At 44.8% G+C, this 22,432-nt stretch overlaps 2 protein-coding genes across 3 annotated transcripts in view; both read right to left on the reverse strand.

Annotated features, from left to right (window-relative positions):
• The window catches only part of LOC122179785 (sodium-dependent phosphate transporter 2), a 123,705-nt gene extending 107,756 nt beyond the window's left edge, over positions 1-15,949 (reverse strand). The window contains exon 1 of one of the 2 annotated variants that reach the window (XM_042870887.1): positions 15,876-15,949. The gene's annotated coding sequence lies outside the window, so the exon portion shown is untranslated. The remainder of the gene's footprint in view (positions 1-15,875) is intronic. The other variant, XM_042870889.1, reaches the window with a different exon arrangement.
• Positions 15,950-16,191: 242 nt separating this feature from the next.
• SMIM19 (small integral membrane protein 19) lies at positions 16,192-18,442 on the reverse strand. Its single transcript, XM_042870893.1, has 3 exons — positions 18,270-18,442; positions 18,061-18,185; positions 16,192-17,054 (listed from the first exon to the last, which is right to left on the reverse strand). The coding sequence occupies exons 1-3, from the start codon at positions 18,425-18,427 to the stop codon at positions 16,990-16,992; spliced, it is 348 nt and encodes a 115-aa protein (XP_042726827.1). The 5' UTR covers positions 18,428-18,442; the 3' UTR covers positions 16,192-16,989.
• Between the last annotated feature and the right edge of the window lie 3,990 nt (positions 18,443-22,432).

The raw sequence follows: 22,432 nt of genomic DNA on the forward strand, positions 1-22,432 counted from the left end.
TCAATCCCCCAAATTAACTGCCATTCTCATTTTGTTTGGGCTTTCACGTGACTGCTGTGATGTCTTCTCCCACTAAGCTGCAAGAGAACTCTAGGGCTCTCCTGAAGCCAGTGAACCTCTCTCTCAAGAGGGAGGCAGAATGAGTAAGCAGTTATCAACACATTCAAGCATCCTGAGTGGCTCACACTGGCATCCTCCAAAACCAGCATATCCACCATGACAGAAGATCAGGCACTGCTGAAGTGAGCTAGCTGACTGCTAAAAGCAGGAAAGGACCAGTGATGAAATTATAAAGGTGGCAACACTGATGCAGCCACTGAAAGCTGTGGCTACGGCTTCATGCTGTTGGAACAGTAGCCAGCTATGACACCTAGGAGCCCGGTAATGACATACACAGGCTTTAATACTGTCTGGAGAAAGGTCCAAGCCACTTCTGTCACCAGAGAGAGCTCCCTCTTCACACTCTCCAGTACATGCTGACCATATGAAGAACAGCACCTGCCACCCAATAGGTCTGGTTGCCCTCAAAGATCAATAGCTGCTGTTCTTCAGAGTCTGTGTAGTGGTCCACTTCTACCTCCTACAGTCTTCACTGCTACAGACATGGGGAGCACAGTGGTGAGACAGGATCCTTGCGGTCCAGCCATAAGAAAGAGTTAACACGTTGCTTCACTGTAGGCTGGTGGTGCTGCTGGAGCAAACAGGCGGCTGACAGACCTGTCACACTGGCTGGTAACTAAATCACTGCCGATGTGACATGCCAAAGAATGTCCCACGATTGGGTGCATGGCTTGGCAAACATCTGCAAGAGGGACTTACTGAGGGCATGTGCTGTGAAGTAGGTCAAGCAAAGCCAGGCTTAATTCTCTGCAAAGGGTCAGTCTCCACCTCAGTGTTTCTCCGGTGCTAGACCAAGCTCTGAAAACCTTGGGAAAAGTTGATATACAAACAAGATTAATGTAGGGAGTTGGTCACAGACCTTGTTATCAAGAATATCCCCTCAGATGAGTGACTGCTGATGAAGAGATGACTCTGTGTTTTATCTGGGGTTCTTTTAACCTGCAAGCAAGCCCTGGTAACATCAGTGTTTCTACTTTGGCAGTCCAGAGCCCATGTCTCAGTGGAGAACATGGAAGGGTTCTAAAGGCACGGGCAGCATAATGGGACACGCGCTGCCTCCAGTGAACTGTCAAGTGCATTCGTCTGCAGCAAGAGCTCGAACAGCTAAAATTTCTCCGCTTGCTGACATACAAGCTATAAAGAGAAGAGAAAGTCATTAAGGTAGTGGGAGATATTTCCTTGAGTACATAGCACCAGCAAACAGTGCCAGTGACTGGTATGCCTTATCCTCTTAAAAAGGTGTTTATAGCTAAGCTGTGATGGTGATAATGATGCATTACAGCACCTCGATGGCTGCCTGAAGGAGGAAAGACAGCATGGATGCAGCTGAGAGGTAAGTAATAGCAAAGGGTATAGAAAAGAAACATTCCTCTCCTCTTGCCTTAATGGAGAAGGGCAAAAATCAAACACAGCTACGCTAGGGCTCTGCTGTGCCCACCACAGCTTGGATAGAGACTTTCTTAATCTGCCCAGTGTGAGGAATAAGCACCTCAGCACAGCCCTGTTCAAAGAAGAATGCAAAAAAGAAATAAAAAAAAGTCTACAGTAGCCAGGTATGACAACATCAAGCGAAGAGGGTCCTCTGGAGCACAGGTGTAAGCGTGGTGCACAGTTCTTGCAGGACTTGGAAGAGACTACTGTTTCCTCCATGGTATGGATAAGGAAAAACGACTCAGAATCAGAGAATGGCAGTGTTTGCAGGGGACCTCTAGAGATCATTGAGCCCATTCTCCCTGCTAATGCAGGTTCCCTACAGTAGGTCACACAGGTAGGTGTCCATATTGGTCTTGAATATCTCCAAACAGAGACTCCACAACCTCTCAGGACAACCTGCTCCTGGGCTCTGTCACTCTCAGTGTAAAGACGACACATCGTTATCTTCAAAATGAAGATCAGGAAAAAAGAAAAAAAAAAAAAAAAAAAAACACTAAAAGAAAATAATTACACAAATAATCTACCATTAATAAACAACTGGTTGTTTCTGGTCACTGAGATCTCCAGCAGTCACAGAAGGCATTTCCTTTCATATCTGTTCTACACAGAAATTGAAAAGGGAAAATTAATCACACCATTCTTACGACTGTCAGTCAGTTCCTCAGCTTTGAATTAACTGTGCATTGAAGTGAATCTGATTAACACAATTATGCAAAAAAAAAAGAAGTTGCTCTGAAACTGTGGAATACATTACTCCCAAAATGGGTTTAATATTTCAATCAACGCTTTCTCCAAGTGTTTAACCAATTGCTTCCTGCAATTCAGTTTCTGTCTTCTTTAAAAATTCTGTTGATGTGAACTCCTTTCAGTCACTTCTTGTAATACAAGTAGCTAAAGAAATTACATTTAAATTATATTGCAAGTTTCTTTTTCCTTCAAATCTGACCAAGCAGGGTTTTAAAATAAACATGATCTTTTCAAGTTTTAAAATTTCTCAACTGAGAAAAAGAATAATTTTCCATTCTCCAAAGCCATCCAGAACGCAGACCGTACTTTTCAGTCGTGTACATTCAATTTTGAAGGACGGTGTCACTAATCTAACATGAAATTCAGGTATGCAGAAGGCTGTTACTTATCTACTTCAAAAAAAAAATTGCCAGCTGCTGACAAATGCTTTCAAAATTTTTTAAAATTCCAAGCAGTCCCATCAGCTCATCTACCAATCCTGGGCTTCTCTGCTGCCTGGGGCTCAAAAGGACTTCCTCAGAAAACGTAGAGAATTTCACTGCACAAACTCAGAGGCACAGCTGTCCACCAAGCAAGACTTCCTGGCTGAGTGCCTCCCGGGTGGACCAACAAGACGTACACCAGGCAAGGAGCAATGCTGGGGAAACACCGGCTGCACAGAGTGAGAGGTGATACAAAGAAAAGAGCAATGTTCAGGTTTGCTTGTTTGCTTGCAGCAACAGACACTGAAGTTTATTGATTCCAGTTTCAGCAGCTAAAAATCCATGAAAACATTTTAATATCATACAGACAATACTATCCCATATTAAATTTTCTATCAAAGTAATGCTATAGGCCAGGATTTTCTCACAGTCATTGTGATTCACTTATCAATTAGTACAATAACACCTATTTTAAAATATAAATATTAAGAAGTGCAAATGGCTTTTTTATCTCTGTATAATTCAGCTGTTCAATTATACGGAAATATCTAAGGAAAAAGATTGAAAAAAGAATCCAGTGTTACAATACAACAGTTAGCTGTAAAAATAGCTGGACACATTCTCAGCCACTGTCTCTCAACCGTTCCCTTTATATCCACTGTGAAACTGTTTCCAACACACTAATCACATCCATTCTGAAGCAACTAAAATTACATGATTTCAAACTATTTTCATTAGAAAAACAGTCCTTTAGCAACTGCTTTTACTCTTCTAAGTAATTGTATACTCTTGAAGGCCAAATATTCAGCCAGTGTGCAAAAATAACCGTAGCCTCTTATTAAGGATAAAAGGCCAGATGAGACTTCACATTAAAAGCAAGGATGCCTCTACCAGCAGCACTGCTCAACACTGAAAGTTACACTTAATGTTAAAAGTTTCAATACATAAATGTTAAAATCTTAACATTGAATCGGTCTTACAACAACACGCAGAACAGCTCAAGATGTTCAAGTAACTACCTCTGTAAACAGCTCTCTCAACTCAGCTGTAAGAAATCTGCACTGAACACCCCACAGCTCTGACAAAATGCCTTCTCTATCTGGAACATTTTTGGGAGCAACAGCCAAATAGACTGAACTGATTAATATTTGATTACATCTGTCTATGGATAGCATAACAACAATGCATTATGAGGTTACTCAAATCAGAGGGGCAGCAGTCTTTTTTTGCTTTGACCTAAGCACCTGTCACACTTACAGGCAAAGGCTGTTAATTAAATGCAAGCAAGACCCCGGATCTCCTGTTCTGTAACTGCTGCGTCTGATCTTCTCCCTATTCAACATGTTTTGACAGAAAAATGAAATTGATTTAAAGTACAAAGTGGCAGCCATCTAATCCACAGATAAAACCACAGTGATATAAGTTATGCTCTTCCTAAAACAAGCTTGAAGCCATGATTATATTAAAGACACAGATGTGAGGGGATTTTTCAACTTCCAAGCAGATATGCAAGCAAGGTATTACAATCCAGGGGTGCAGGTGAACGAATAAGCAAGCAAACTACATGATGTTTGTGCAGCGTCCTCTCAATCCTGCAATCCCTTCTAGCAAGTCTGGGTCTACATCTCCCTCTTCTTTACTCATGTTCTTCTCGCATGGCTTGGTCTCAGAAACTTTCCATGCCTGTAACGGAAACTTGAGCCAACTTCTTAAATGTATGATTTCTTCATCTCCACTCATCATCATCCACTTCTGTTTCTGAGAAGCTCCTCATCATGACACCTGTATCTCAAGAAGCAAAACAGGAAACATCACAGGGATGAAGCAAGGAAAGATGAATAATAATATGCCTCTGTGTCTTTAATAAAATCACAACTTTCACTCAAGTTCCTTTTAGGAAATAGAGTTCCTTTTGCTAAAGTACCACCAAACCAGGTGTGTAAGCACCCAGTGCCACAGTCGGCGTAACCAGTGACACCTCCTCATCCACGTCTCTGCTCCTATCACGACGAGCAGAAGAAATCCTGTGCCAGTCTTACATACTGTGGGAAACCTCCTCAGGTGCCAAGCCTGCCAAACTCATCTGCACCAGGCGGCTCCGCTGCCAGTACCTGCTGACCCATCTGCTGCCCTACCCGCAGCGAGCACAGTGTGAGCTGTCTTTACCCAGGAAGCTGCCTTCGCCCAAGGAAGTAACGGTACAGCCCACAGTTGATGTCACAGACTTTACTTCCCCAACTGCTTCTAAAGCCACTCAATGTTTGGGTTTTTTTACACACTTCTCAGCTAGTGGAGCACTGCTACTAACAGTGACAGAGGTCTCAGTAAAGCCTCGGTTATTTCCAGCATATATTTGTCCCCAGAACAATATTCCCAAGCTTTGGGGTGGGGTGGACTTGCCTGGCTGTTACCACGTGCACTTCATTCAGTGGGCTTGAAGTCACCTAAAGCTTGGAACCAGGTGGGCCCAGAGCCAACAGCACTGATCAGAGCCAATAGCACAAAGGCAGGCAGCAGGATGAGGTGATCAAGGCCAACAGGGCGACGCGGCCACCTCATGCCTGAACAAGCTGCCCAAGCCCTCCGCCCACCTTGTGACCTCACCAAATACTGACCAAGGGCATCAGGAGGGAAGGTCACCGAAGGCAGCCTGCAAGCCAGCTCTCCATCAGACAAAAGCACAAAACCAATTTCATCCCTGCCCATTATGTTTAAGGCTGTATTTAAGAAAACACGAGCACCCAAATTTCCTCCAAGCAAAGGCAGAGCAGTGCCCACTTCTTTCGGTTCCTATCTCAAATGTTCAGAACTCCACCTTTGTTTGAAACTCTCCTTTCTTCTACAAAAGCCCTTGGCAGCCACACTCCCCATACACCTGGCTCACTTTGCTTGGAAAGACAGCACTGCCCTTCACCAACATTGCAAATCCACAGTGGGGTTGGTTCTCTTCAGCTAGCAAGCAGGGACAGCTTTAGAGACAGCAGCACCAAAAGGCTTAGCTTTGCCTCTCGCACACTGCAGTAGAGAAGATAACTTTGCCTTGGACAAAGAAACCCCTCTGTCAATGCTTTGGATATCGTAGGAGTGATAGCTGACAAGTAACTGGGCAGAAACGTATGTGCTCTGCAGCGATCACATGTCAAAGAAAAACATACATTCACCTATTTTTGAACTCTTGAAGAAGTCTTTTCCTTCAAAAGTGCTTACAAGGCAAACTGTTCCAAAGCCCATGCCTCAATTGTATGGCTGCTGGTCTCAGGGAATCCAACTACCATGGGTTTCAGGCGCTCAGAGTATAAAAGCAGAGGCAGCCCCAGCACTGAGAACATGCCCAGATAACCATCCAATTATTGTATACTGCTGTAATCCTCCATCTTTTATCATGATGATCACTGTATGCAAGATACAGAAACTGCAATTTCACTGTTTCGTAATCATCGTAACTCCACGTTATTTATGAGAGCCAGAAATGATCTGGCAACAATTAATTCAATTATTAACAACATCCTCACTCATTAATCAGATGTCTACACTCAGCATATGCACAGTAGAGATTACAAGACATCCGCACTCCTCATTGTTGCCTTCCCACAGAGAACTGCAGAAAAAGACGAATATTTGCAGCTGAACCTGATGTCAAAAAGATCTGATGCCAGCCATCACCTGAATGCCTCAAACAACTGAAAAACTTTTCATTTTTCTTTTGAAGAGACAACTTGCTGGCAGGCTGCGCCTTCTAACTTTGATCTTCATAGCATACAACACCAGCAGAATTTTGTAGCTCAATAACAAAACACAGAAACCCCACGGGCTGTTAACTCAATTACCATACTTTGGCAAGGAAGCTTTCCCCTTATACCTTGGGGAAAATGTTTAGATTAGACAGCACTTGCTTTAAAGGCATATGCGCCTCAAAGATGCAGTATAACTGTTCACGTAATTGATTTCTTTGAGGGGAAAAACATTCCACAACAACTTGCTTGCAGGACTGGTGTTTTCCCTCATTTCCCCAGGAAACAGCACTTACATAACCGTGCCGACTGTCTAATGCACAGACATGGCCACTGCAACCCCGTCTGATGGAAAAGGACACAGATTTCACAGGTGCTCCCTGCAACAACCGACTTGCAGAGTAACCAAGGGATGCAGCCCCCAAGCGATGAGCTGCTTCACAAACATGGGCAAGCACAGCGTTTTCCTTAAAACACTGACAAAGCACAACGTGGTGCTTGGTCTCTCAGACACCATCCTGCTGGTAATGGAAAGAAATGTGCTTCAGCTACTGCAGTGCTACCAAAACTGGGAAGCTGCAGGAAACTCACTTTATTAGCTGAGCTGCTCACAGAGCAGCTGACGTATTAGCAGCCAGTGCTCTAACTTTCATAAAGACATTTGGTCAATAGTTGTCACCTTTCACCAAGGAAAGCAGATGCACACTGCAGTATAGATGAGCCAAGGAATCCCTTAAAAAAAAAAAAAAGCCTCTCCTTTCCAAGAGAATCCTGCTCAGGGTGGGTGCGCTGCAAACTGCCAAGACAGGTCAGATTTCTGGTCCATCTGCCTGAGAGTTCTGCCTACCCTGATTGGGACCAGATGCTTCAGAAGGTGGAGAAGGTTGCAGAGTGAACAATGATGTGATTCACCCGGAGGGGAAATTCCTTCCTGACCTCATCAATTAGCATGAAGGTTTATAGCCCTAATTTATTTTTAATCTTATTTACTGCTACTCTGGATATTATCATTATATATATATAAACGTTCAGGTCTGCTTGGAATCTGACTAAACTTTTGGCCTCAGTAATATCATGTGGCATAATTATATGAGGTTTCAAATGTACTTATTTTCTATTTCATTTAACATCCCTTTGTTCTTGCACTGTGGGAACTATTAACCACCTCTTCCCCTTCCTTTGGCTCCAGCTGGCTTGCACCATAAGCTACCATGCCACACTGCTTTCTGGTAGATCAGAAACATGATCCGAGGGCCTTTAAAGCCATAATTTAGCAACTTTATTAGCCAGCAATATTTCTACAACCAGAGTTTCTGGGATCTGCTGGAAGTTGGCAGCTCCATCAAAATTTCACCAGCCCCTACCCAATTCCAGATCTGACAGATTCACTTTTCTGATCTTTTCTATTTAAGTCCTACCACCTTTAGAAGCAAACTGCTTTGCCTCCTTGAGATTCCGAGAAATTTACATCTAAAAAAACAAAGAAGCAGCACAACATGCTCGGTTTTGAAGGTCATACAGGAACCTCTCCCTCTGAGCAAAGAGCTCCCCTCCCATCTCCATGCCTGAAAAAAGAATGGTGTCCAGCTGAGTTCAGCCCAGCCCACAGTGCTCTTGAACAGCGTCCCTGTGGGCCAGAGGTTCCTGTGTGCAGTAACTTCACCCTTTGCTGCTGCTTACAGATGAGCTGATGACGTACTCATGAAAACTCTTAGGCTGAGCTGTAGCTGAAGCTCCAGTGCAATTGGTCACTGCCACTTCTAGCACAACACTTGCAGAAGGCATCAAGGTATAAAGCCACACCTTAATTCAACAGAAGTTTGGTGACAAAAAATAAAAACAAAAATAAAAAAAATAGAACTACATACAGAAGCAGCAGACAGGGAAGGGAGAACACTAAAACAACCTTGAGGGTTCTGGATCCTCTCTATTCCCTAAAACACAGTCTTCCTCTCGCAGCTCCTGGAGCTAAAACTTTGCACTCCAGGCCAAAGAATTGTAACCCCTAAGTCCTTAGGAGAGAAGGAGCAGGACTGGATGATATCTCACTGGAATACCTCCTGGCCCTTCAAAGAGATCAAAGAATTGTTAGAGCATCTGTGAGAAATGCCGCATGCCTAGCACTGTTTTACCACATGTGCTTTGATTATGGGCGTAGAACTAGTGAATTATGTCAAGTGAATACTTTTTGCCCTCGAGCAAAATGAAAATTACAACATTTCTTCCTTTTTAGCGAGATCTTCAGGCATGGAACCAGTCAAGAGACAACTCCTGCCCTACCCTTAATGTAAGGTCCATAAACAGATGGAGCTCTTTAATGATGAAAACAGTGCTAACACAACTGGTACGTGCACCACTTTGCCAACTGTCAGCTCACTGAATAATACAGTCCCATGCAGCTTTTGTACCATATGTGAGACTTGTGATTTTGTTGACTCCAATCAGCATATGCTCCTCAATGACTTCCCCATGATGTTTAATGGCTACGTAGCAATGTTAGGGATTCTGCTCCAGAGCAACAATCTTAATATTTCTTTCCAGAGCTCATGAATGTTTTCCTGTTCTACAATACATCTGTAAAGACTGAACCAAGTTCTTGCACAGTGCTCTCTCAGGCAAGCCACTTACACTGTGGTCCCAGCCACAAGTTCCAGAGCACTGCCTTATGTTCTGTCCCACTTGGTGGGCCAAGGTGAGGTTAACCTTTTAATTCTCTGTGCAGTAACCAGAAGTAATGACAATTACTCGAGGGATTCAAATAAATAACACATTTACTGAAAACTCAGGGGAATTATACTCCTGTCATGTGTCAAAAGAGAGAGAGAGAGAGTCTGGTAGTCTCAGGTTCACACAGAAGGAGGGCAGGGGGGGCTACTCTTATTCTCTCCCTCCTCCCTCACTTTAAGTTAGAATCAAAGTACCGCTTGAGTCAGAAAGGACCTTTGAAGGTCATCTAGTCCAATGCGATGAACACAGATACCTACAGCTAGATCAGCTGCTCAGAGCTTGGTCCAGCCTGGCCTTGAGTGTCTCCACAGATAGGGCATCCACCATCTCTCACTGGGCAAGCTGTTCCAGTGCTTCACTACCCTTACTGCAAAAAACCACCCTCCTCATATCCAACCTAAATCTCTTTTCACTTGAGACCATTTCGCCTTGTCCTATCACAACAGACCCTGCTAAAGAGTCTATCCCCTTCCTTCTTGTAGCCCTCCTCTAGATACTGAAAGGCCGCTCTCAGGTCTCCACAGAAACTTCACTTCTGTAGTCTGAACAGCCCCAGCTCTCTCAGCCTGGTCTCACAGGAGAGGTGCTCCATCCCTTGGATCATTTCTGTGGCCCTCCTCTGGATGCTCTCCATCAGGCCTTTGTCTCTCCTGTACTGAGGACTCCACATCTGCACGCAGAACTCAGATGAGGTCTCACCAGTGCAGAGTAGAGGGACAGGATCACCTCCCCGACCTGCTGACCATGTTTCTTTGGATGCAGACCAGGTACAGTTGGCTTTCTGGGCTGTGAGGCCACACTGATGGCTCATGTCCAGCTTGCCATCCACCAGCACCTCCAAGACTATTCCTGCAGTGTTGTGCTCTATCCTCCAGCTTGTTACTGGGAAAAAGAGAGGGCAAAGATCTGGTAACACACCACTGCCCAGGACAACCTGCCTTAGTCGATCTGCCACCTACAAGAGAATTACATCTCATTCTTAAAACCCCACTGAATCTTTATGTTTCTAGATGGAGGAAACATAAGGGGGAGTCTACAAAAGCCTTACTGGGGCTGCCAAAGACCTGAACTTCCATTTCCTCTCTGCAGAGTCTGAAAAGGGCTTTCCTTTCAATAAATCTTTGTATCTGTATCCACATTTTTACCTGCAAACTGGGGATGGCTATGCCACCCACTCATTCTCAGGGAATACCTTGATCCAGACAGATTTTCCTCAACTGATTTCTTGAGGCTCCTCCCACAAGGCTTCTAACTCGGGCAGAGTATTTTCCCCTCTGCCTAGGGAAGGCAATAATGACAGAGAACAGTTCTCCCATCAACAGTGGCAAAAGCAATCTGGGATACCTTTTACTGCTTTTGAATCATTACTGAATTTAAAATGAAAAAGATCTGATACTTTCCATTTGTCACATTCAAAAGCACAGTTTGGGTAAGGAAATCTTTTAATGGACTCAACAAAGGTATTTTTGGCTGCTAGAATACTCAATCTGTTGAGCTAAAAATAGCTTTAAATAAATTTGTAATACAAGCAGTACATACTTTGCCTAAGAAAAAAAATGTGCTGGCCACTCACAGATCATGTGAACTCAGTTATTTAGTTGTACAAAGAACATGAGTAATTCCAAGCCTTATCTGACTGTAGATTTGGATCTATTTAGCAATGGTGCTGTCACATACCAAATGCAATACAATGGGGAGGGAAAGTTCCTACTAACAATGGTTGCAGTCATTTATTGAGATGATCACAAAGAAAAGAGATGAAACTGGAAAAACCTGGGCCACTGCCTTCGTCCTCCCAGCTTTCTCTGTGCAAAGAAAAAGCAAGGCATCCTCCTGCCCACCTTCTCTTTGATACTGCAGTATAAGGAAATGGGATGCCTGACACTACAGCGCTGCCTGACATCCACCAGCTGAAGCTATGGAAGAGAACAGTCTCACTTTTTTTCCTTCCAAAATTCCATCGGCCAGTAGAAGGGCTCCTCAAAACGTACTGTTTGGACAACCAGTGTCACACAAGCTGTTTCTGACACTGCTCACGGGTGCACAGCATGACCTGAGCAATGGTAAAATAGGGTAGCTCAAACGTACCCGGTACTCTGTGCCAGGTTAAGTTGACAGCAGCTGCTCTGTTCACAGAAAAGACATCTGAGAGAAGTGCCATAAATAACGAGATCACATGGAGTCTCCCATTGCACAACCAACATACATCTTTCCTGCTCAGGAATTTATGCTTCACACCCTATGCCGTCAGTCAAGAGCACATTACCAGCTATGTTCTCAGGATGAGCCGGAGAATATTTTGGAAAGTGATACAGCCCTCCTGCTGGCCAGGTCTTTTCAAAATACATTCTCTTCTGCTATAATAAAGACAAATGTTTCTGTAATCTCGGCCAAACTGTGGTCTCTCTCCGTGGCAAACTATGTATCCATGTGTGTCTTTTACATACTGTGGGACATATACTGCACATGGAAGTCCAACAGTCTGATGGAAACTGAAGGGAACTATTCCTTCGTGGATTTGGGAGCTAAGTTTTTATTGATCTGCACAACTGAACTGTATTTTCTCCGACTCCAGTTTCTGCAAATCCTTAAATTGAGCAGCCCCTTTGAGGATTTCCAATTCATGTTACCGTTAGACTAAAATTAAACCCAGTCCTAAAACACCCCATATCTAGGGCTCTGCAAGGGGATAACCACATTACAAAGCAGTATGGCTATAACAAAGAATAAAGACATATAGTTATTTTATATAAATGAGGTTTTGTTTGTTGTTTTTTTTTTTTTTTTCAGTTCCCCTGGAGTTTTGCCACAAATTGCTTTCAAGGGCTTGGTTCAGAAATTCCAAATTCAGATTGTTTTTTTTTCTCATTGAGAACTAACTCTTTTTAACAATTCTGTTAATCTTGGAGTTTGGAGTTATTTTTATTAAAGTAACGCCCAGAGTTTAAGCAATTCCATTAAAAGATCAGGGATTATTTTTATTAAAGTAACACCCAAAGTTTAGACGTTCCTTGCAAAAAAATCAGGCAAAGAGCTTCCACTCTAAAGAAGAAAAGGTTATTTGCCCTGTCCTTGTAAACAGAACTCATGGAGACAGCATAGCTCTGATGCGTTTTACTGATGTCTTTTTGGCTTTTACGGTAAAAAAATAATTAAAAAAAATTAGTCAAATAAGCCTTTTGCTCTTAGCACAATTGTTTTTTTCTCTCTTCTCATCTTCTTTTGCAGAAAAAGCAGCCACGATTTCCAGATTTCTCACTGGACATTCACAACATTTTTGAGGTGTTCTGCCATCAGTGTCTCTGTCATATTCAGTACCAGACTCCTCACCTGACAGGAGACCCACTGCCCTCGCTGAGATTGATGTCAGATGGAATTTGTTAGGGTACAAGAAGCTTGCTCATTGTCCCATAACTCTTATACAACAACAGAAATGAGGCTGCAAAGGAAAGGATCTTACCTCCACTCTTGTGGCCCTGTGGCACAGAAACCGCCTGTCCTTCAGTGGCAGCCCTGTCTCGAGGACAAGATCAACTGCTGCCTTTTTGTTTGCCCAGCTGCGTTAACAACCTAGGGTTACATCACCCAGGATCCTCACTGTGACTAAGCCATGGCTGAGGTGTTTGGAGGAAAAAGGCAATGCCTTTTGATCATGGCTTCCAATTCTGAGTGTAAGCACTGTCATTGAGGAGCGCATGCTGTCAGCAAGCCTCCTCCAAGCACTGCTGCTCTTCAGGCATAACAAGCCGGAGGCATCACAGCATTAATGACATGTTCAACACGATGCTCCTTCCCTGCTGAAGACTGGCCATAGTGACAATTCTCAACTTCTTTTATGTAGAAATTAGGGCTGGGGCAAAATCTCTTCAATTCCTCAGAAGGAGAGGCTGAGTGATGACATACCCACCTTTCTCTTTGCGGCGTGTATAATTTCAGGTTGCCCAATAGTAGCAACACTCCTGAGTTCAGGAAGACTTTAAAAGGAGTGATTATGCTCACGGAAGTAAGCTAGCATGAATAAACTACCCAGGCAACAGGGAAGCATTCCAGAGCCCTGTGCTGTCACCAGGCTTTTGGCCAACACTGCTTAATCATATATGCAAAACACACATTATGGAAAGATTCATCATTTATTTGAATATTCTTAATCAATTACCCTGCACTGAAGAAGCTTCCCTGAATGCTGTTCTCACATGAAGGGACTGGGATCTCCTCCTGCCTTCAGAGCTTCTGTCAGTGGTACAGATCAGGCTTCCCCCTCAGCACTAGAAACCCATCAGGCAGTTTCGGAAGGGACATTTTAGAGCTTAGCGGCACCTGAGCACCACACTGCTGAAATTTGTAACTGCTAGCGCCACGAGTTATGCAGCAGCTGCTATGGGCTGTGCTCCCATCTGGTCCTGGCTGGCACATGCCAGTTCATACCAGCTGGGCACAAAACACAGTGCAGACTGAAACTCAAAATACTCGTGGCACAGCAAAAGGTATTTTGACTGCAGGTTGCAGAGCCTGCAGTATCTTCAGCCTTAAACACAGCCGTGTTCATCATTTATATAAATTTAAGACTTTCTCGAGCCTTGACATTGGATTTATCAAGTTCCACTGGAAAAGCTCTGTGCAATACTATGTCCAAAACCTAGCCAGACACATTTTAGTGAGGAGTGCTGCAATGACTTTCCCACCACTTAACAGAAGATTGTAATTTTCACATAAAATTACAGAGTCGTGGTTGTAATGCCACTTGAAGACTGCCTTTGCAGAAATCTGACTGTCAGCAGCTTCCACGGGGGGAACAGAGCGGTCAGATTCTCAAGAACATCCAAGTTATGCTTTATCTGTGGTATGCCTGGAGTTGTCCCAAAGACTCACGAGATAAGACTATTGCCATGACAGCAGGCTAACAGCTGAAAACGTGGTCGGAGCAGGGAGATCTGTGGAGATAGGATGGCCTTGCTCTGTCCAAAACTCCTCTGCTCGAGTCTGCTCACCATCTGTTGATGGCAAACCCCACTCATCTAGTGTGTATAAAAAGATGCCCAAGAGGAGCTCGTGGGGGGACTTTGGAATTTGTGACTTCTGGACAAGCGCTTCCAGAGACTGAGGAACCCCGTTGCCCGGACCAACATCAGAAACCAGGCCAGTGACTTCTTTCCCTATTTCTCTCTCTCTCTCTCTCCTGTTCTCTCCCCTCTCTCTCCTTCTGTTTTTTCTTTTTTTATCTTAAAGTTATTAAGTAATGCAAGGCCACAAAACTTAGTCAGAACTGTACGAGTGCAAATACTTTTAACATTATGTAGTAAAATGGATGATTGTGTTGGATCTTAATGTCATTTCACCTTAAACCAACTGGGGAGGTGCTGTAAATCTGGTCACTCCTCCCACTCTCCCTCCCTCCCTACCCCCCTCCCTCCCACCCCCCTCACAGGGTGGGATGTGGCAGCAACCCTCTAATGCTTTTTTAAGCTACTGTACAGATGCAAAGTTTTAACTGATCTGAAAGCCTTCCCTCCCTCGCTTTGTGCAATCAGACACTACTGAATCTACATATTGCAACTGCTTTTTAAAGAGTATTGGCTAAGCTAGAAATATTTGCCCCTGTACAGCATTCTTGAGAATGAACACGGCTAAAGATAACTTTGGAACAGTTTTTTTTAAAGGTCACAAGCTTTCCCCGACCAAGATTCCTAAAAATTCAGCATAAGAATAGGTTCCTGTGTATGCCTACAAGCCTGACTGCTGTAAATGGGCACAGAGAAAAGATCTATTGTCCACACTGCCTTTGCTTTCAGGCACTGATTTCTTTATTGCCAGTTAAAGAAAACACTTATTTCCATATGCAAAACTGTGAATTAACTGGTAAAAGTCACGGCAGAAATTTCGAAGGTAACACATGAAAAGTTCTGCCCTGGCTGCACTTTCTGTCCCAGGCATGTGTACTACAGGGTGAGATATTAGACCAACAATAGAAGAGAGTTTGACTTTGCTGCATAAAACGTCAGTAGACGCATTTCTGTCAGGAAAATCAAGCACTGCCGCCTTTTTCTAAGGGTTCGAGCAACGTTCTTACAATGCCCATAACAAGTGCTACGGCGTCTGCATTTCTTGCACTTCAAATTTTTTTTTCATCTCAATGAGTAAGCTGGTGACCTGCGTCGCTACCTGAGGTCCGTGCGTGCTGCAGAGCCCTGCAAGCTGCCCTGCCTTTCCAAGCACTCCACGGCGCTTCCAGCTCAGCTGAGTGGAAAATCGCAAAACAATTCGCTACAGACAGGCAGACTTTAGTTCGGGGTTCGGTGAACTGGAAAGAATGGATCACTCTGACACGCTGCTTTACTGACGCGCCGGGCGAAGCCGAGGGCAGCAGCAATGCCGGCACACGCCCACGAGGAAAGCTCCGGCCCCGCGCTCCCGCCGCCGCAGCATCCTAGGTAGGCTGGGGCTCGGGGCAGCGCGCCCGGCGGCCCATCCATCCATCCATCCATCCGTCCGTCCGTCCGTCCGTCCATCCATCCATCCATCCATCCATCTCTTCCTCCCTCAGCCCGCGCTTTCTCCTCAGGCGGCTCCTTCCCGCCTCACAATCGCCCCCCGCGTGTACCGCCGCCGCCGCCGAGACGGCCCCCTCCCCCGGCAGCGAGGGGAGGGGCGAGGGCGGGGCGGCCCCACTCGTGTGCCCCGCCGTGTCCCCACTCACCGCCCGTCGGGCGCCCCGCGAGCAGCACCAGCAGCAGCAACAGCGGCGGCGACGGCACCAACAGCAGCCGGCGCGGCCCGGAGGCGGAAGCAGCGGCAGGAAGTGAGGTCGATGCGGAGGGGGCGCCACTTCCGGCAGGGAGGGGGAGCTCAGGCTCGGGCAGCGCCGTAGCTCGGACCCCCGGCGCGGAGGCGATGCCCGCAGCCACGGAAATACACCTGTCTTAGGACACGCTCCCAGCTCCCTGCTGTCCCAGTCTACCCAAATGCTGCAGTGCCACAAATTCTCGCACATACGTCCTCAAGTAAATACGTACTCATTGTTAGATGCTTTTATTAAAGTCATTTCTGAAATATTCTTTAAATTAACCAATCTAATGATCTACAGTGGGGAACTGAAAAAAAAAAAATAAGGGTGTGAGGCCCCTTCGGACTGAACCGTGCTTTGTGGTACTGGTTCTGTTTACACAAATATTTACAGACAATCTGTTCTTTAAACTAGTTGACAAATGTAGTTAACTCCTGTTGCTACAGTGTTACAGCATTTGTTATAAGCTGCACTTGAACCCGCAACTCAATGTGTACTTCTGAGCTTCTCCAAGAAAGGTTCACAGTACTGTGTACAAACTGACAGGGAGACCACAATGCTCCTGCACTGCAGCCAGTGCCATGGCCGTGGCTCTCAGCTGCCCACCCACTCTGGGCAGAGTGGCCAGCATCCTCACTCACGTTTACTGAATGCATTAAGGAATTTCAGCACTGCTTGGCTAAGGAAGCAGGCAGATTCCTGGCAGTCCGGTACTGCCTTACTTCCTGTACAGTACCATTTGTAGAGCTGATTTCCAAGGTCCTCACAACACTGCACCTCTCTGCCTTCAGAGGCTTCTTGAGTGGCTCTGTCCTGTGCTGGGTATTCTCATTCAGAAGGCATTCCATTTACTTCATGAGGCTCTAAAAAAGCTATCAAGAAACTATCAAGAAAGCTATCAAGAGCTTTGAACACTCTACCTCTTTCTTCTCCCCCTTGCATCGATTAAGAGGCATTGAAAATAGCTCCACACCAACTGGCACTGTCAGCTCTGGAAATAAGTCCTGAGTTCCTACAGCTGTAGGCTTTACTCCACTGCCAGCTGTACACTTTCAGTCTGTTTTGGTGGCTGCTGCTGCTCATATTTTCTTGCTGGGAAAAAAAAAAAAAAAAAAAAAGAAACATTGATCAACATAAATTACACTAACAACATATATGTTTATATGTACACATATGTGCACGTACATCTATATAAGTACGTAAATATGATTCAAGCAAGAGAGATCTAAGATTATAGAATGTTGTTTCATAGTTCAGCTGCATGAGAAGTCTCAGTCACCGTACAGAACTCATCCTTTAGCACGTGGCCTTGGAAGGTCTGAGCAGCAGCGTCACAGCAACACATCAGTGCATAGATGGCAAAGAAATACCATTCCATTCAGATCCCTTTGTTAAAAAAAAATGACATTCAATTAAAGACTGTGGCTTCAGAAGTACTATTCTGAGCAACTTGTTAGTCACCCAGTAACTCTCCATGGTCTCTGCAGCACAGGAGCCACATACTAACAATGATATTTACTTCAAAAGCAACCTCGTTAGCAAAAGGAAGATCAAAGCATTGTGCACAGTGCAACACACAACAAATGCCAGCTAGCATTCCTCTATAGGTAGTATGGCCATTTTGTTGCACACAATGCAGTGGCCTGGTTTGACAACCTTGAAGTTTAAAAGGTGGTTTCAGCTCACTATGTTTTCCTTGCCCATCTTCTGGTGCTTATATGGTGAGGAAAATGCAGGTGTTTTGCTGAGCTGGGAATGCAGAATATCAGAGCCATAGGCCTCTCTCCCATCTCAATCCCGATACTCAGCATTCAGATGGGAGTGGCAACACTTCGTGATACAGTAAAATTCTCATTTATTTTCAGCTTGAGAAGCGGAATTACTCATGACTCCACAGGCAGTCCTGTGCAGTTTTACACCTGCATCCACTTCTTGACTTCTGCACACTGACAGCAATTCCCTCGCGCTGTCCTTAGGCCACACAGCAGCGCCCTGGGCTCCTGCGGAACCCCTTCACACAGGGCCAGGCCCCACGTGACAGCCCTACAGGGTCGCCCCACGCAGGAGCCCCCTCGGGGCCAGGCCGAGCTGCCCTTACCAATGGAGTACATCTCCAGCTGTTGCCGCAGGCGGATCTTCTTCATGTTGTTGTAGAAGTTGGGCTCGGGCGGCGCCTCGGCTGCAGGGGGCAGAGTGAAGATGCGCAGGATTCTCCTCTTGTTCCTGCGGGGGCACGGCAGCACGGTCACGCGCGGGGCGACCACGGCTGCCCCTTCCCTTCCTTTCCCTTCCATCTCACCCCCTTACCGCCGCGTATAGACGAGCAGGGCGAGGCTGGCCAGCACCACCAGCAGGTACACGTTGGTGGCCTCGTTCCAGGCCTCGTGCACCGAGTAGTCGATGGCCCCGCTGTCGCCCAGCGCCGCCGAACCGCCTCCGCCCGCCCCCCCGGCCACTGCCGCCATGGGAGAGGATGGCGCTGGGGGGCGGCCGTTAGAAGCGAGCGAGGAAGGCGGGAAGTGACGTGGCGCGCGGCCCCTGGGGCCGCCGTGGGGAGCACCGCCTCAGCATCCCCGCCGCCATCTTGGGGAGGGGGTACTGAGAGGCGGCTCCCATCTCGGGACCACTCCCCCCGCACCGCGTGATTTCATTCTTGTTTTGCTGTAAGTGGTCCTTGAGACAGGTAGAGGTGGTGGTCGGTGATGTTTTCTGCCGCAGCTGGCACCGCGAACACAACTCGCTGTTTGCTTCTGCGCTGCCTGTATCCGAGGGAAAACGCTTGCAGGCAGACGGGGCGGTAGGGGGTAGGACTTGAGCAGCCCCGAAGGGTTGGCAGGTGTGGAGTTAAAAAGCACCTTCACCCATTCTGGTTGTTCAAGCCGTGACCAGCGTCAGAGGAAAAAGGCTCTGATCGTCAAGTACCTTTGATTCTCACATAGCAGAAAAGGAGGTGCAGAGAGAGTGCTTCAGCTTAGAAATGCAGGAAGTACTTACTGAGACACGACTAACCAGGCAAGCAAAGGGTGTTCTAACACACGCACATACAATTTTCTTGCTCCTTTATTTCCTATGTTTGAGCTGCAAGATAGGCCAGGTGTGCTGTCCTTTTTCCTTCCCATTCCCACTCCCTGCCGGCTCTGGCCCTGATACTTCATTTTATCACATCTTAAAAGTCTCACAACTCTTTTGGTGTAAACATCACAAATGTGGTTAATCTCCCTTTGCTTTACATGTCTTTAAGTTATATGTGCTTATGTTGGAATTGTTTGCTATCACTGCTGTATATAAGTTAATAGGGAAAAAGAATACTTTCAGGGGATGGTGCACCTAACCTATTTCAGACATTCACGATAAGTCCTCCTGTGCCTAGGGACTCTCCTTGGCTCATTACTGATTTGAGGAGGGGGCTAATCACTGTGCTAACATGGCATCTGCTTTGCAAATGTCCAAGCATTCTGTGGGAACTGCATCCTTTGGCTAGCCATTGCAACAAGTCACCCTGCTCCCATGCTATGGGACAGATTGAAGGGGCAGAAAAGGATAGGAGATGAGTAAAAATGAGAATATCTAAAAATTAAAGGCTGGTACACTATTATCATGAGAAAAATTCCTTGCCCCCCATGGTGTGGGAAAGGAGAGCTGAAGGACATCAATTAGACATAATTCTAGGTCATTAAATTGAGATGGCAGCCATGGACAGAACTGTGGAAACCACTAAGATAAAAAGAGTCTATCAGTTAAGAAATATGACTCAAACCAGTAAATTAAGCCTGGTTTCATGGGGATTTAAAACAATTTCTCACAAAGCTGAGGTTTTTCATTCATTTTTTTTTCCCCCCCCAGTATGTTGAACTTTTTGGCCAACTGGCTTGACAAAGAATAAGCATAATATAGATCTTCACATTTTACTACTACCTACAGACTTAAATTGAAATCAAGCTCACATGTACTGGGTATAGAGAAGGTGCAATTAACATCTATCTAAAGGTGCTCTCTTCATTAACCCTGCAGCTTCACTCTGGCGAACTTGGGAAGATGCTGAATGCCCTAAGACTGTACCCAGCTTCCCTTCTGGAGAAAACCAAGATTCAAGAAAATAGAAGTTCATCTCTCAGGGTTTTCCTCCTGCACATAGGAATGCACTCTACCTCACCCAACAGGTACTTGATTTCTTTCAGTTAATTAAATACTCCATTTAAAACAGATAATCCACCCACTCCCTACTTAGAAGAAATAGAGATTTTCTTTCTTTCCCCACATATCTCTGTGAAGTTTGCAAATGTTAAGCTGCAGGTTGGACAAGTTAGGTGCTGTGCTAAGTGTGACAGTCTTGCAAACCTCAGAAGAGGTGATCTTCCATTTGCTGCCCTTTGCAATAGGACTTCTGGGGGTGTAAGCCTTCATGTGACGTTTTTGAGGAATCTGGTTCAATACCAAAGCTGAGAGACTGCAAAGCTAGGTTATTACGTCCTGGTGCATTGGCCTTTCCTCTTACGGCTTCCGTAGCTTAGGCTCCTAAACACCTTTCAGAAACTGAGGTTGAATTTGGTCAGCAAAGTCAAGCCTTGTAGTTGTAGTTAACAAGCATAACAAATGGTGTGACCTGTCCATGTAGAGCATTTAGCTTGTTTATTTGTAACTTGGATTAAGTCAAATGAAAGAGCCAACAGTAGAGTGTACTGCTAATGTAGAAGGACATTAGTTTGTGAGTTCTAGTTTTTTTTTTTAATATTGAAGTTTTTTTATAGGGGAAGGACTGTCATTTTGTGCTACACCTATATATCCTGCATGTAGGCACTGAGCAAAAAATATATAATAACAAGTGGCACTGACACAAGCTATTATGGCAAAATGTAGCCAGTGGGGGGCTAGGCTTAGCAGCTAGATTGTCAGCACTACACAATACCAAATACAAATGAGGTGTTTCAGCTATGGTTCTGATTCAGCTTCTCATAGGAGCTGGCTCTTGGGGAGAAAAAAGTGTAACTGTGTAATTTAATTTAAAAAAATCCCAGCTGTTTCAAAAGTGGAAGCTCAGCTCATCCTGTGGAGAAATGTAGCATTCACTTCAGTCCAATTAAGAACAATCGAGAGAATTGCTGAAAAGAGTCTTCCAGGGCTACACGGAAAGAATCCTATTTTCAAAAGTCTTCAGCGTTGGCTAACTGCTATAAATTTGACTGAAAGCTGTCAAATACTTGACAACTTTGAAAATCCAGTTACTTCCTATAGAAAATGTGAATGCTGGAATCTAACAGTCTTTTGAAACGCATGGCCAAGGAATCTGAGCGCGTCTGTATAAAAAATATACAATTATTCATGGATTTTGAGTTACCCAGGGCTAAATGGAAATCAGAAATTGCTGAGGCATAAGTATCAATGTAATGTAAATACACTCACCATTTCATCCTGATAAATACTGGATTATAGACTTCAGAACACAGACTGACAATTATTGGAAATCCTGTGGTCATCTTAAGTATGTCATCTCAAGTATACAATATTTCAGTTAAATTAAAACCATAAAATCCTTTTTCTTTTTTCAAAGTACCATCTAGCATATAATTTATTTGGATGAACTCTACAAATATGTGCATTATATCACGCTAGAAGAACTTGAGAACCACTTTTTTCTTGTTCCCAGGGTCATTCAGCTATTGGTAATGTACTACAGACATAATGATAGAATCAGTTTACAGTTGCGAGTTCTGCCAAATATCTCACAATTATATTTTGCAAGCAACACTGCCTCTGTTTCACAGAGATAGCAGTGTGGTGTTTTGTTTATGTGGTACCAAAGACAAATATTGTTTTAGGGTTGCGACAGAATTTCAATAAGTTTTTGTGGTATTCTAAACTTCAGATACACTTAACAGTTACCACTCCATTAAATACAGAGTGGCACGGGCTTTGAAAGTGTCCCTTAAAAACCAGAAAAGAATCATAGAATCATGAAGGTTGGAAAAGACTAGCTCTAAGATCATCTAGTCCAACCACGCACCTACCACGAACACTGCCCAGTAAGCCATGTCCCTAAGTGCTACATCTTCCCTTTCCTTAAGCACCTCCAGGGACGACGAGTCCACCACTTCCCTGCACAGCCTATTCTGATACCAAAGGAAAGGCTCTGTTCAATTAAACCAAGTGTGCCCACTTTACGTCTTCAGCATTTATCCAGACATACATAGCAGCTGATATCTATAAGCACACCATACGTTTTAATGGTGTCAGACGTACAGATGAGTTGCTGTAATGTCTGCTCACCTGGATTCAGGATTATAGGACTGCTTTTAGGATGCAATCTGAAACTCATGGCACGTAAATTGAAACACACTCTATCAAACTTCAGTCACCTAGTAGTCTGAGGAAAAAAAACACAGAATCATGGACTACTCAAGTTGGGAGGAGCCCATAAGGATCATCACATCCAACTCCTGGCTCCACACAGGACCAAAGCAAACCAATAAACA

This window comes from Lagopus leucura, unplaced genomic scaffold (assembly GCF_019238085.1).
Source record: "Lagopus leucura isolate 7727_CA_CO unplaced genomic scaffold, USGS_WTPT01 Super-Scaffold_100004, whole genome shotgun sequence".
Lineage (NCBI taxonomy): Eukaryota > Metazoa > Chordata > Aves > Galliformes > Phasianidae > Lagopus > Lagopus leucura.

Excerpts from the sequence above, each read along its gene's own strand:
- SMIM19 (XM_042870893.1), bottom strand. The coding sequence starts at position 18,427 with ATGGCGGCAGTGGCCGGGGGGGCGGGCGGAGGCGGTTCGGCGGCGCTG. Across the intron at positions 18,186-18,269 it reads CTGCTCGTCTATACGCGGCG|GAACAAGAGGAGAATCCTGC; the intron begins GTAAGGGGGTGA and ends GTGCCCCCGCAG. Across the intron at positions 17,055-18,060 it reads GCTGGAGATGTACTCCATTG|CAAGAAAATATGAGCAGCAG; the intron begins GTAAGGGCAGCT and ends TTTTTTTCCCAG.